The 14346-nt window shown below is 44.7% G+C and overlaps 1 protein-coding gene across 1 annotated transcript; it reads left to right on the forward strand.

The window, feature by feature from the left end:
- The first annotated feature begins 9930 nt into the window (after nt 1–9930).
- Nucleotides 9931–12069, forward strand: LOC144719650 (uncharacterized). The gene has a single exon (XM_078595788.1). The coding sequence runs from the start codon at nt 9931–9933 to the stop codon at nt 12067–12069; it is 2139 nt and encodes a 712-aa protein (XP_078451914.1).
- Nucleotides 12070–14346: the final 2277 nt, after the last annotated feature.

Here is a 14346-nt window from a genome sequence, read left to right on the forward strand (position 1 = left end):
GCTGCTAGATTAATGACTACCTTGTAAGATTGTGTGGGGTGGCAGCAGCTTGGGAAGATGTTCATTCAGCAGTGGATTGACTATAGTTGATGATGATGACGACGACGATGATGATGCTGATGAATGGAAGAGATCATATTAAATACCAACTCTTGCTGTGCTTTGCAGGGTGGAAGTGCAGTGCAGGCTCAGAGCTATGCACAATATGGATATGTGAATCAGTCATGTTGCTCTACAATTAACTACCGTTGCTCAAGCAGAAAACCCTGCTCACCTCACCAGTGCCATAATCGTTTTCATGCCATTGTCATTATTCCCTCATCGTGTCTATATAGGATTGTGTGAAAACAATATCAGTTATAGGAGTTGTTTTACCATACTTCACATTGTTGGTCAGCGGTGGTTGGTGAATAGGGACCCAGAATTGGTTAATATATCACTCTGCACTGAAGTTAGGCACGGCTGTAAATCAAACATAGGTCACAAAGTTCATAGCACAGAGTAATACGCACTGCGTCACCACATCTCCAAACTATAGCATACGTACAAAATATGAATTGCTGCATTTTTTAATGTACTTAACTATACCAATGAGCGCATTTTCAACGTGACCAGCATCGCTTCTAATAAATAAATAAACAAAAAGTTACATATCCCCAACTTATTCATCACGCGATTATTTACTTTCTTTAAAGAAAGACTTGAAAATATATTTTGCGAAAAATAACACTTAAAAACATGTATTATCTCACTTTGAAGATCAGCTGTAAGATATAATTTGCAATTTCCTTCTATCTTGATTTGAAGCTTTCGTGACTGCAGGAATCCATACTCTTTGGTTCTGCTGAAGCAGCAGACCATGCTTTCCCACCTGATGACGGATGCTTGCGCCAGAAACGTCGTGATTTATTTTATACCTACGTGACTTTACCGAAAGAACCAGAGTATAATTTCCTCCTAGTTGGCCACATTTGGATGTGGATATTTCCATCATCATCTGATCAGAATGTTAATGATCAAGTTGAATTTTTTTTAAATGCCTGTAAATTATTTAGTATTTATGCTCCTTAAACATATTTTGTTACAATCGACAGCTACGAAGGGCAGAAATGATCATCCACATGAGAAATTGCCCTTCACGTTCTTTATGCACTCCTGATACGTCACTGCTCTGGCAGCGATGACATTCCTACGAACACTCAATAGAAATTGATGTTTTTGAAATACGTAGAAACACTCTCATTAGTTGCATTCCTATGCAACAAAGTACGATCGCTCAATCGCAAACGCACCGAGCAGGCACTGTGTCCAATGGATTATTTTCGATGCAAATGTAAAACGTCCATTCATTATTTTGTGGACCTTGGGAAAAGGAAAAATGTACACAGTTGAATGCACGACTTATTCTTTGAAGAAATGTATATCTTGAACACCTTACTCTACCACGGAAATACGTGGTTATTTGCATATAGTGTATCTATGTAGCGCAGTGTGTAGTCTCTGTGGGCTGTAGTAGAAAATACTTTAATGAAGAAAACTCATCTTAAAGGGCTATCCAAAATAATACTATTTATACAAACAAAGTATGAACTATTTTTTTTATTTTACCAGGAAAACCCCACTGAGCTAAATAGCTCTTTTCCAGAAGCGACCTGGCCACAAATAATAACCCAACCAAATTGATAATCACGTGGAAATGTATAGCAGCCAAAAACTCTAAACGCATGTTTCTAAATGTGTTAGGAAAATCGAAGGACCCGGAGAAACATATACACGACCATGGGGAGAGATAAACCACAAACTCCAAATATACAGCCGGGATCGAACCCACGACCTCCTGTATACCAGGCGAGGTAGTTAACATCTCGCCACCGAGGCGCCCCATTAATAGCCCTGTGTCAATTCTCCACTGGATGAAGACCTCCTAACACTGTGTCATTGCATGGAGGTTGCTTTACTGTACTTCACCATGCCCAGTCAGTGCAGATTGGGGAAGGCGGGGGGTGCGCAAAATGATTTTAGACATCGCTAGCCACTGAAGTCACCCGTGCCGAGAATCACACGGACGTTGCTAGGCTCATTGCGCAAGGCACTCATCACCGCTCAGATCCCTTCGGCGTGTTATTTAATTCACATTGACCAATAGCAATTATTCCAATGGCCCACACAACACATATGCTTTGACAGTGCAGTGTACACACATTTCAGAAATTGTCCACTCTATAACCAGTTCACCAAAACAACAAGGCAAAAGGATACGGAGGCAGACCATGACGAATAACTCAAATAAATAATTTGATTATGTGGTGTTGGAGGTGGTGCGCATGCACAGTTAACAAAACAAACTCACACTCATCAACAAGACCGCCTTAAAATAAAAATACATATAATTTATGACATGTAGATTGTTCTACCTCATTAGAAGTCTGGCTTACTAACAAACGTGAATCTTTAAATAGATCTCTAATCCCATGAATCTGCACGCGAATCTGAAAACTTCACACAACACATAAACTGAGACATGTTTAGTATGATAAGTGTACTTTATGTAACGACTAAGAGATACCTGTATGTCACTTCACAAAATAATGTAATGTGTACATTTCACGTAGTGATATGTTAATGTTATGTCATAAAGAAAAAGTTAGATTGCAGAAACATGTTTTTACCGAAAGAACCAAAAAGATGCAGAAACATTGTATCTCAAATAAAAAAAAGGATTTCTATGTCAAGGTCATGCTAATTTAAACACTTTAATAATATTAAATCGTGTCTCTATAAAGTACACGTCATGATTATTACAAATGCCATACCAGCACTATATTCCAGATGCGACAAGAGTGTGAGACCAAGCCTAAAGCAACATCTGGCAATATAGTATGTGGAATAAAGCTGCCACCACGACATCAATAGCAGAAATTCTGCTAACGCGAAATGTTATTGCTGAAAAATGTAATACAATATCGTTTACATAACTAAGTTTCCTTTAGTTTCGGTTTAAAATCAGCCTGGGAATTTTCTGAAAAGTTAAAAAAAATCTGTATATGGCAATAATTAATGTGTTTGTGCATGTGCTTCAAGAAGCATGAATCCACTATTTCTGTGAGGAATCAACCAGTTATTCAACACAGCATGCATAAATAATGTGTTGATGGAAACAATCATAAAATATCTCTTATTTAATATCTATAACAAAGTATAAAGAAAATGGTAGCCTTTAAACAGTCCAGTATGTGGACGAAAGCCTCTCCGTGCCATGTCAGTTATGGGGGTTTGTTTGACCATACTTCGCCAAGCTGGTCATGTGCAGGTTGGATAGTCAACTCACCACTGATGTCAACTAAAGATGGAAATCGAACTCAGGTCCATAGTGCGGCACTTTAACCACTGCACCATCGCTCCACTCCAATGTCAATCCGTGAACTTTAACATATGCGCGCTATGATCCGCACAGCTTTATACGCGGATCAAAGAGAAATTACACTTTTATATATATATGTACAGCTCCCAGTACCGATTGTGGTTGCTCACACGGAGGAAAGAGAAAATCCAGTTTTTCAAAGTAAATCTCTCTTTTATTGGATCCCTGTAGCCACGTGACTCTAAAGGTTGATGTTAAAGAAATCCAGATCCAAAATTGAATGTTCACATGATCAAACAACATTGGAACAAAGGGCGAATGATGGCTTTGAATTTCCATGTTTATTTTTTGTGTGAAAGCCGCACACCTTGTAACCTTAGCAACACACCTCCCCCACATCCTCTCTAGTTCCACTTGAAGGCTAAACAATGTACACATTACACCACATAATACGGCAACATTTTTCGAGTAAAATCAACCCAGGGTGATCCAATTACAGATTGTTACACACTGATTTCATATGGATATTTATAGAGAAACGATATTTCACTTAAAAGCCGCTACGTGTCTCCCACCAGTCTCGATATACTGATTAAAACGTGTAGCACTTTTTCTGAGACACCGTGTCCAATATAGCATGCACGATTTGCCTACAACCTTTCAGTGATGGCCTAAGCTGTCATTCCAAACATAACTATTTGGTGATGATACTGCTGCGTTGGTAGTGGTGCACACAACAACAACAAAACCTCAATTCATTTATAAATCACACTACATTAATAATACCGCTTCGTTCAGCGATTATTTGTGGCCAGTCGCTTCTGAGAAAGAGCAATATAGCTCAGTGGGCATGACCATGTAAAAGAAATATAGTTTGTATATATTTTTTATATATATATTTCGGATCCTTGTTCATAGAACGTTTCGGCCAAGGGTCCCTGCTCCTGGCACATTGCCCAATCCGTCACCTGTTACATAGGTTTGTTTGAATCTGGAGTTTTCTTTTTAAGAACTTAAGCGAGTCATAGGAGGTCAGTGGGGTTTCAATAAGTGGATCACTCAAGATAAAACATTTCATTTAATAAGCTTGAATGCACTTTATGGCTCTACGCACTTCAATTATTAAAAGTTTAATGAAATACATGTTAATACTCTTTGGGTCTTTCGGTAAAGTCACGTAGATAGAAAAATAAAAAAAATAAAAAATCACGTTTCGATCGCAACACAAGAAATCGTCCTCAGGTAAAAGAAAATATAGCAAGAGAGCTGCTGAAGCAAGGTGTTATATATAGGCCTGAGATGAGTGCAGCCCAAGGGTAAGTGGGCGGGGTTAGAGAAGGAAGATCGATGGCACCCCAAAGCTGTTGGGATGCCAGATGGCTCATTGGGACACTGTCTACAGAAAAGCCACCCACATGGATGCCTATCTAAAACCTGACTCCCACCACCATCCAGCCCAGAAGAATTCCCTCATCAAAACTCTACACCATAGGACTCTTTTGCATTTCCGACCATCACCACCTAGCCAGTGAACTGGAGCACGTACACCCAGCCCTCAAGATGAATGGATATTCGGACTACACAATCCGTAAAGCTATCACCGCAACCGCTGGGAGAGAACCATCTGAGGACCCAATCAAAACCATCACCTTGCCATACATAGCAGGGGTTACCAAAAATATTTCCAAAATCATGAGCAAACACAAGATCCAGGATCGATTCAACACAGTACATAAAATTCGTGATCTTATCCCATCTGTGAAGGATGTGATCCCTGACATGCAATACCCCGGTGTCTACAACTAAGCTGTGCCTGTGGCAATAGTTACATTGGGGAAACTAAGCAACATGTCTCGGACCGTGTTCGTGAACATAAGGCAGATCTGAAACACAGTAGGACCAATACCTCGGCCGTGGCTGATCACTGTTTTACCACTGTGGGCACACACGAAATCGATTTATCCAAGACGAAGAGTATCTGCAAATCTACTGGCTATCAACAAAGATTCGTTAATTAAACCATCCAGATACATAAACACAGACAAAATTTCAACCGAGAAGATGGGTACAAACTGAGCAATCATTGGAAGGGCGTTATTAACCAGTTTAAGTCATAACTGGCTGTGATGTTTCCATCCTACCTTCCGATGTCAGCAGTTATTTCCGACTCTCTGAGTTGCATTCCTCGATGTGGCGGTGGCTACATTGACGTGCTAATCTCTCACAATACAACGGCCAGCCCAACAGCTTTGGGGTGCCCTCGATCTTCCTTCTCTAACCCCGCCCACTTACCCTTGGGCTGCACCCATCTCAGGCCTATATAACACCCTGCTGCTTCAGCAGCTCTCTTGCTATATTTTTTCACCTGAGGACGATTGCTTGTGTTGCAATCGAAACGTCGTGATTTTTTTTTCTATCTACGTGACTTTACCGAAAGACCCAAAGAGTATGAATTCCTGCAGTCACGAAAGCTTTAAGTCAAGATTTACGTGTTAATGTGATTATATTATCATCAATACATCATTATCAATGTATTGATGAATATTTCATAATTAAATGTGAATTAACCATCACATTATATTAACTAGGCTATTGTTACCCACCTATATACATAAAACACCTCAATTAGGAGTGTCACATTGCGAACCCGGACAGCTAAGTTGGCATGGCTAACATCAATGGAAACTGGTATGTGAAACAGTTTAGGTACCAACCTGCGATGGCCAGCGTGGTGAATTATGGTCAAACAACCCCCATGGCACAGAGGGCATGGCTCGGCTTTCATCCAGCAATGGATATCACTCTGTTTCCTATTGGCTATATGGTGAAGGAGGTCCCGTCCCTTTCACGTATCATCTCCATTTGATATTGAACTCTGCATTCACATGAACCCAAACCTCTAGTGTCTATCGTTTTTTTTAGCATCTATGAGATCGTAAATCTAGCACGCTGTGACAGATCTCAATTCAATTCAACCGGAATTAACATGCAGGAAATGTCACAAAATTTACACCAACTTTTGAAGATCGTCACACTCGCTTTGAAATCATTCCATGATTAGTACAGTACGGCGTGGATGGAGACAGGGTTACCGAGTAACGTTTGAAATCAGCAGAAACCAGCCTACAGAGAATGTGGTAATTTTTTGTGGCGACTCTTGGCATTCCAGAGCAATTAGTATAGCGGCTTCCACTCTCACTACTCAAACAATCGCAACGAGTCTTAATGAGACATGTCTCAGTGAGCACGTGACTTCGGAACACTATATCAAACACTGCCAGTGCCCAGATGGGCTGTGGTTAGGAATGTAGTTGATGCTGTCATCCCGGTGACATCATCACACCTGTGCGATGAAGTAGCCAAGTTGACAATACCATGACTCATCGGCCAATGGAGCCCAATTAAATGTCCCTCAATCTATCCCATATTTTTTCTGGTTGTACCACGTGTCTTTTTTTCTGCCCAATGTTTTACGTTTCGCTCCGCATGCTTGGGAGCTTGTTAAGTAACTGAATTTGATTCGGCTCCAAGTACGTGGAGCAGAACGTCGAACATCACGCACAACAACGCACGGCACAACGCGAAAACACATCTGAGAGCTATATACAGCGCAACCACCTTCTGTGCATGTACCAGCTGAATGTCAAATGAGCCCTTAACCCTTCCGGGATGAACAAACATAAAATAAGTGATCATCTTATGGATCTGAAAATGTGTAACTTCCACCGCTGACTCAGGGCTCTAAACACTTTATTGGTGCCTGAAAGGAGGACGTTGACCTCAGAATACAGCATGGTCCAGATTTCTTGTGACCCCCCCCCCCCCCCCAATTCAATTCTCTAATACTTAACATGTTTTAAGATAAGGTTGTTTTAATGTAATGCGAGCGTAAATGGGGTTGCTGCTGGGCTCTGGCATCAATCACACGGCCCGGTATGGGGAGCGTGTGGGAGGGGCCGCCGTTCACCTCGGCTCCAATGGGAAGCGAGGTGAATGGAGGTGGAGCCAGCAGGGCAGTATGGGAAGGCGGGATCTGACGTTCCGGAAGGGGAGGAGTCAGGGTCACGTGGGAGAGACGATATAGAGGGGAGCCCGGAAGAGATCGGGGTCAGTTGATGGAGTGAAGAAGCGGGACCACGTTGGGTGGCCGCCGCGCCATCAGCCACGTGGCTGATGGGGCTTCGGCACACCGTCGGCCAGCGGTGTGCGGAGCGGGGAGGAGCGGAGCGACTAACGGGAGAGCGCGTGCGGGGCGCGCGCGAGAAGGAGCTGACGGAGGAGCGTGCGGGGCACGCGAGAGGAGCATGCGTGGCACGCGAGAGGACCAGCGGGGTGTGAGGACAAGTGGAGGAGCTGAGGAGGAAGCGCGTGCGCAGGGCGTGTGTGAGACGGCGCTGGTCCGTGGAAGAGGCCAGTGGGGTGTGGAGAAGAACCTGAATAAAAGACAAGCGGAGACCAGCAGTGCCTGACGGAGTCTTTTATTACATTAAGATAAACAGTTAATGAATAGAATACGCAGAAGAAAACAATGTTAGGGGGTAAATAAAATTGGGGGGGGTCAATTAAATTGCGGGGGAGAGGTCACAAGAGATCTGGACCGCCCTGTAAACTGGGACAGGATACACAAAGTGGTGTTTCACATGATGCCAGCTTCGAAACCGACGTGGTCATCGTAGCGCAAAAATACACCAGGATCAACAACCGCATTTGCAGAGTATGCGTGGAGCAGAGCCTTGTTCAAAGCCATCAAGCGTGCACATTCTCAATATGCAAGGTCATTAATAATGCTTATGATGACAGATGGCTTCAGGCTTCCCCACTTCACAGTGGGAGAATGCCGAACATGAAACAATATAAACCACACAGACCAGTGAGTGACCAGTGACTGGTACCAATCCCCAAGGTGCCACATGCTCCTAAGGGTACCATCTACATGGATCTTAAAAGGGGTCACTGGCAGGCCGCAGCCTGCAGTCTGGTCTGCAAACGTAATGATCTGGGCTCGGGCGTTGTTTCTTTTATGATCCCCATCTCGCCGTCATCTCTGCAAGTGTGCTCAGGTCAAACTGCGCCATATTCGCTACTGCTGCTGCTGCAGATATTGCCCATTTTTTGCCAATTTTTTCCAATATATCTTGTGTTTCCTTCATGCATGTAATCGCCACTGTGGACACTCAAAGCTGTATACCAGAAAGAAAACAATTGTCACGTGGTAAGCGATCGCACTTGCCAACGTAAGTCGATCGGTGATCTTTGGACGGAAATGGACGGCATGCATTTAGAGATCACCAACTCAAATGTGCGTGTTAACTCTTTACCATCTCTTAAATGACAGAGAGAGAAAAAAACATTTAACCACAGTAATTGTATTCACCCACAATGTCCACGTGCGACCAATGCTGAGATGCACAGTTCACCAAATGGTTTAGAAAATTGTAACTGAGTATGAATGTATTTATTTCTATTAATACATGTGTAGTTTACCAAAGCAAATTATGATGTGACAAAAACTATTCTTTATCACCTCGAATAGAACTTTTTTTTTTATGTCGTGCTAATTATTACGCGTGAAAATAGCATCTGCTGCATCTACACGTATATACAATTTCATAACCATTTACATTACCATTTGACTAAAATGTATTGTATTATATTGATAATAAAGTTGAAGCTCATTTTTACTGTCCATACAGCTCAACAACATGGCAGAGCTGAGAAATGTCACCACTTGGACCACTATAAGATTTCACAAGGTAACACATGGCATTCAGTCCATAATAGAGGTGTGTTGGGTTAGATCGTGTAAATATAAATGTGTGGTTAAACCCGGTGTGCTGGACTAGTAACGAATTGCCATGTTTAATAACGCATTTATAACCCCCAAAAAAACCTCTACTGTGGATAATATTGGTCACGAAATCCCACTACGTGTTAAACTAGCGTTCAGTGTTTTCTACAAAGGCTAAATGTATAATGGCTTAATGGTGACTCATTCCCGTTGTCAACCTGCCTTTTACACACTTAGCACCTTCATATAACCTCGTCACTCCCTCACTCAGGGCTCTTAACGGCTTCTTTAGTCATCTCGGCAGCATGTGCTCCAGTTAGCAAGGGGGTGTCTATTGATTTAGAAATGGTCACCACATGCGGTCGTGAATAGACATCGTCACAATTGTCGGCGCTGCACTGCTATGGGTATAGAAATATTTTGTCTTCTTGGTTCTTTCGGTAAAGTCACGTAGAATTGAAATAATAAAATAATAAAAATAAAACATAATAAAATAATTCTCACGACGTTTCGGCCACAACGCAAGTAGCCGTCCTCAGGTGGAGATAGGGGTCGGCACGGTTTGGCTCAAACCACCAAACCGCGGTTTGAACTGAACCAAATCGGTTTGGTTTGGCTCTGTTTGAACTGGTTCGGTTTGGTTTGGGGCTACGAAAACCGACTCGGTTTGGCTCGGACAGGGTGGAACCGGCTCAAACTAGTTTGGTTGGTTGTAAAGGCGACACGAAAGGACATGCTGTAGTTGCCTTTGCCTGCGAATTCACTTTGCAATTGCATCTCCATGGCTCGAGCGGCTCAAGACGGCGCCATCCCCGGCGGCTCCAGCATCACAAGGTATCTCATCCACGACGTGGAAGAGACCAAACACGCCGGTAGCGACGAGGAGCCGATGGCGAGCGAACGTGAGAGCCCGGACGCCACGCGCGGCGACACGCGGCAGAGCCTCATGCGCACCCTCGGCGCCGCAGCGCTGCAGACCGCGACGCAGCCCAAGCCCAAGAAGGCCCGTGTGTCCCGAGCGCTGTGGCACGACGAGTACTTTGAGACGAGCCAGGCCGCGGGCGACGTGCAGAGCCGGACCTGCAAGATCTGCACCCTCCAGTACGCGGGCTCCACCTCCTCGGGCACCCGTATCAAGCATCTCAAGACCCATGGGATCGTCGACCCCGAGTCGCCCACGGTCGTCACGTCGCCGCCGACGGGGAAGGGTTTGCTCGTGCAGTCCAAGATGGCCACGCCCATGTCAGCGCACGCGAGCAAGGCCATGGACAGCTTTGTCGCCGAGTACATCGCGACGAGTGGTCTAGGCCATAAACACGTAACATCGGATCCCTTTACGACTCTTCTTCAACGAGCTGCCCCGGGTTACGAGCCCAAGTCTGAGCGCACGGTCAAGCGCCGCATGCTCGAGATGTATGTCGTCCTCAAGCTACTCGTGCTACAGTACTTTACTACTTTTGGCTCTTGCGTCTCCTTGACCTACGACGGTTGGACAAACGACGCCATGACCGGCTTCTTCTCGGTCACCCTCCACTGGATGGACCCGGCGTCGTTCTCCATGTGCAACTGCATCATTGACTTCTTTTGGGTGGCCCCGGGCGAAGGCGTGGGCAAGCGCATGGCGCAGCGCCTGCACGAGCTGCTCGACGACTTTGGCGTGTGGCCGCGCCTGCTCGCCGTCGTCACCGACAGCGGTTCTGACGCCGTCGCATCCGCCAAGTCCCTCACGCTCCTCGAGGGGAGCAACCTGCGCTCGACGTGTTGCTTGCGGTGCATCGCGCACTGCGTCAACCTCGGCGTCAAGGCCTCATTCGGCGCGTTCGAGACACTGCTGCGCAGCCTCCGCGCGACGCTCGGCGCTATCCGCAAGAGCAAGACGAAGAGGGCGGCCTACACGTCGCTCGCGCGGCACTACCTCAAGTGCCCGCTGCAGCCGCCTTGCCTCGACGTGGTCACACGTTGGGGTAGCACGTACGTGATGCTCACGGCGTCGCTAAGGCAGCGCCAAGTGATCGACGCCATCTGCCTTGAGCCCGGCTGGTCGCGGAGCCAGGCCGGCTTGTCGGACGAGCAGTGGGAGCAGGCGGCGCTGCTCTGCCAGTTCTTGGAGAAGCCGGCGGCCATCTCCGATGCCATGGGCGCCGAGGAGTACTGCACCATCTCGAACGCCATCACGGCGCAGGAGGCTCTCTTGAGCCACTGCATGACCCACCGCCCGAGTCCTCATGTGGTCGTGAGCTCGGCCACCGTGACCATCTCCGACTACATGGTCAAGTACAGCGACCTTCTCTCGTCCGAACCAAGCCGCGTCGCCCGCTTTCTCGACCTGCGCCACCCCAAGCCCGCGGCCTCGAGCACCGAGTACAGCAATATCAAGGACATGATGACGGACATTCTCAACCAGCGCTACCCAGCATTGACGACAGACGCGGCGCCGAAGGCGGCGCCGCGTGGCGGCATTAACATCCTCTTTGACATGGTCTACGCGCCCAACGCTCACGACGGCGCCGCCTCCGAGGTCGACCGCTTCCTGCTTGAGCCGACTCAGGACCTGAGCATGGACGTCGTCGAGTGGTGGAAGCTGTACGGCGGCAAGTACCCGCGCCTACGACGCGTGGCCCTCGACTATTTGCCTATCCCGGCGTCGTCCGTGCCCTCCGAGAGAGCAAACTCGGCCGCCAAGCGCTCCTTTCTCGACCGACCAAACCTGCACAAGTGCACGTTCAAGGCCGAGATGTGTGTGCGCTCGTGGGCGCGGATGTTGCCTAGTGTTGGGGTTTCACTGCCATTGAACTACCACACTGCGTTCAAGGACATTGGGCGTGCCAAGCTTGAGGAGATGGCTGTGGACGACATCGTCGTCCAGTACTTGCTAGTGAATCTCAATATGAAGAAAGCCTGCGTAGAAATTAGCGATTAATACACTTGATATTTGTATTGAATGCGAATATTGTTTGCCGCGCATCTTTTCGGTTCAAGCCAACTCAAGAGGTTTGGTTTAGCTTAGTTTGGTTTGGTTTTGGTTTGGTTTGGTTCAGTCGTCGCTGGTTTGGTTTGGTTTGGCTTGCTCAATTTGAAACCAGTTTGAGTCGGTTCAAACCGTGCCGACCCCTAGGTGGAGAACAGGTCTGTCTCCTCGACAGACCTGTCTCCTCGACAGACCTGTTCTCCACCTGACGGCTACTTGCGTTGTGGCCGAAACGTCGTGAGAATTATTTTATTATGTTTTATTTTTATTAGTTTATTATTTCAATTCTACGTGACTTTACCGAAAGAACCAAGAAGATGAATCCCTGCAGTCACGAAAGCTTTAAATCGAAAAATATTTTGTCATTCAACCGGGCTAAGTCACCGTGGTGACAGGAGTCGTGAGAGTAATATGCGTAGTTCGTGGAACAACTGAGCTTTAATTGGTTCTTAGTTCAAGCAAGGCAGCATTGATAGATACTTTAACAAACATTTATGATTAATCGTTTTCTCGTTTTTAAAGGTTGACTTAGCGTAACACTGTATTCAAATATGAACACACACACACACATGGTAGAAGTCACGATAATATAGTACTGTAGATTCACAATCACAACTGTCGTCGTCTTCACAGGCATAAATAAAGACAAGCTGGGACTCGCTGCTGTTGGACTCTCCGTCAGTCTCACCGCTGGGGCTCTCTCCCTCGCTCGCTGACTCTCTCCGCGAGGGGTTTCGATTAAGCAGCTTGTTCATCACTCTCGGGACAGAACACAAAGGCTCAGGTGTAAGGACCCTGATGTCGAGATGAAATCCTTTTGTTTCACACACAGCCAGTGCTGCGATGCTCTTCCAAAGAGTTTTGTCAACTAAGCGGTGCAGATTTTAATGATCGTATATTGCCAATGATATGCACAGGAATGCTGCGTGAATAAATGCATTACTGACAATTTACAAAGATGCAATAATGGTGATGCAATGAAAACCATAATGTAATAATATGCATTTGTTATTATCGCTATTTAAAACCTAATGATGCTTCATGGGTTAAAATAAACGTTCCAGATATACGTATAAGAGCAATTTGGAAATGATATTGATTGCAATGTCGTATTTATTCCTACGTATAAATAAAATATTGACTACATTTCTATCTACAGACAAAATAAACTCAACTATTTGCCACAACGCTACATGCCATAAACATAAATCGCACAGTATGCCAATACTCACCAGTCCTGCAGCTTCTACAACCCGCTCAATGCATACCTGTATTTTTAAAGGAATTGTAGCACACATGCGTTTACATCCCACGTAGCAAATTAGTGCATTTATACGGTGCAATTAAGTGCATTATATGCTATGACAAAAACGTTTAAAGTAATTAACCCTGAGGAGGCAAGCCTATTTATGGTCTTTTTTTCAATTCAAGCCTGTGCCGTGAAGACATTTGATTGGTTTAATTAGAAAGAGATTATCGCATTTTTCAAACGGTTTCATAGTGTTTTGATTTTAAAAAATATTTAAACAAATCAATGCAAGGATAGCATTACTTAATGGCATTAGGGACGTGATGAAAAATACATCACACAGGTATAAACCATAAAACCTCTGATAAAAAATCTTTGTCTAGAAAGTACACCTGTAATGAATCAAACTAACTTTTTGGTGGGCTTTAACTATTACTCACACGTAAAGATATTGCATAATTTCCACTTCTATGGATATGCCAGTACTGAATTGCAATCATAATATTTATGTATGCTAGAATATATGAATCCATAACTCACTCAATGTTATTGGCCTCTCGTGCACACACTCTTTTCAAGCCAAGCAAACTACTCAATACAGTACAGTAATTCTAGATTTGAAGCTTTCGTGACTGCAAGGATTCATATTCTTAGGTTTTTTTCGGTAAAGTCACGTAGGTAAAAAATTTAAATTAATAAAAGTAAAATAAAAATAAAATAAAAATCACGAACCTCACAAAAATAATATTCAAGGCCTACCTTGGCTCCTCCCACCTTCAACCAGTATATATACAAGGACTGTTTTCTTGGAATTTCTCTCACTTGATACAGCTATCGTGCTGTGACGGTTCCACCTGAAGACGGAAGCTTGTGTTGCCTCCGAAACGTCGTGTATTTTTATTTTACTTTTATTAATTTTAATTTTTTACCTACGTGGCTTTACCGAAAAAACCTAAGAATACAGTACAGTAGTTGCAAAT

The sequence above is a fragment of the Lampetra planeri genome, chromosome 6 (assembly GCF_965212315.1).
Source record: "Lampetra planeri chromosome 6, kcLamPlan1.2.h2, whole genome shotgun sequence".
NCBI classification, from domain to species: domain Eukaryota; kingdom Metazoa; phylum Chordata; class Hyperoartia; order Petromyzontiformes; family Petromyzontidae; genus Lampetra; species Lampetra planeri.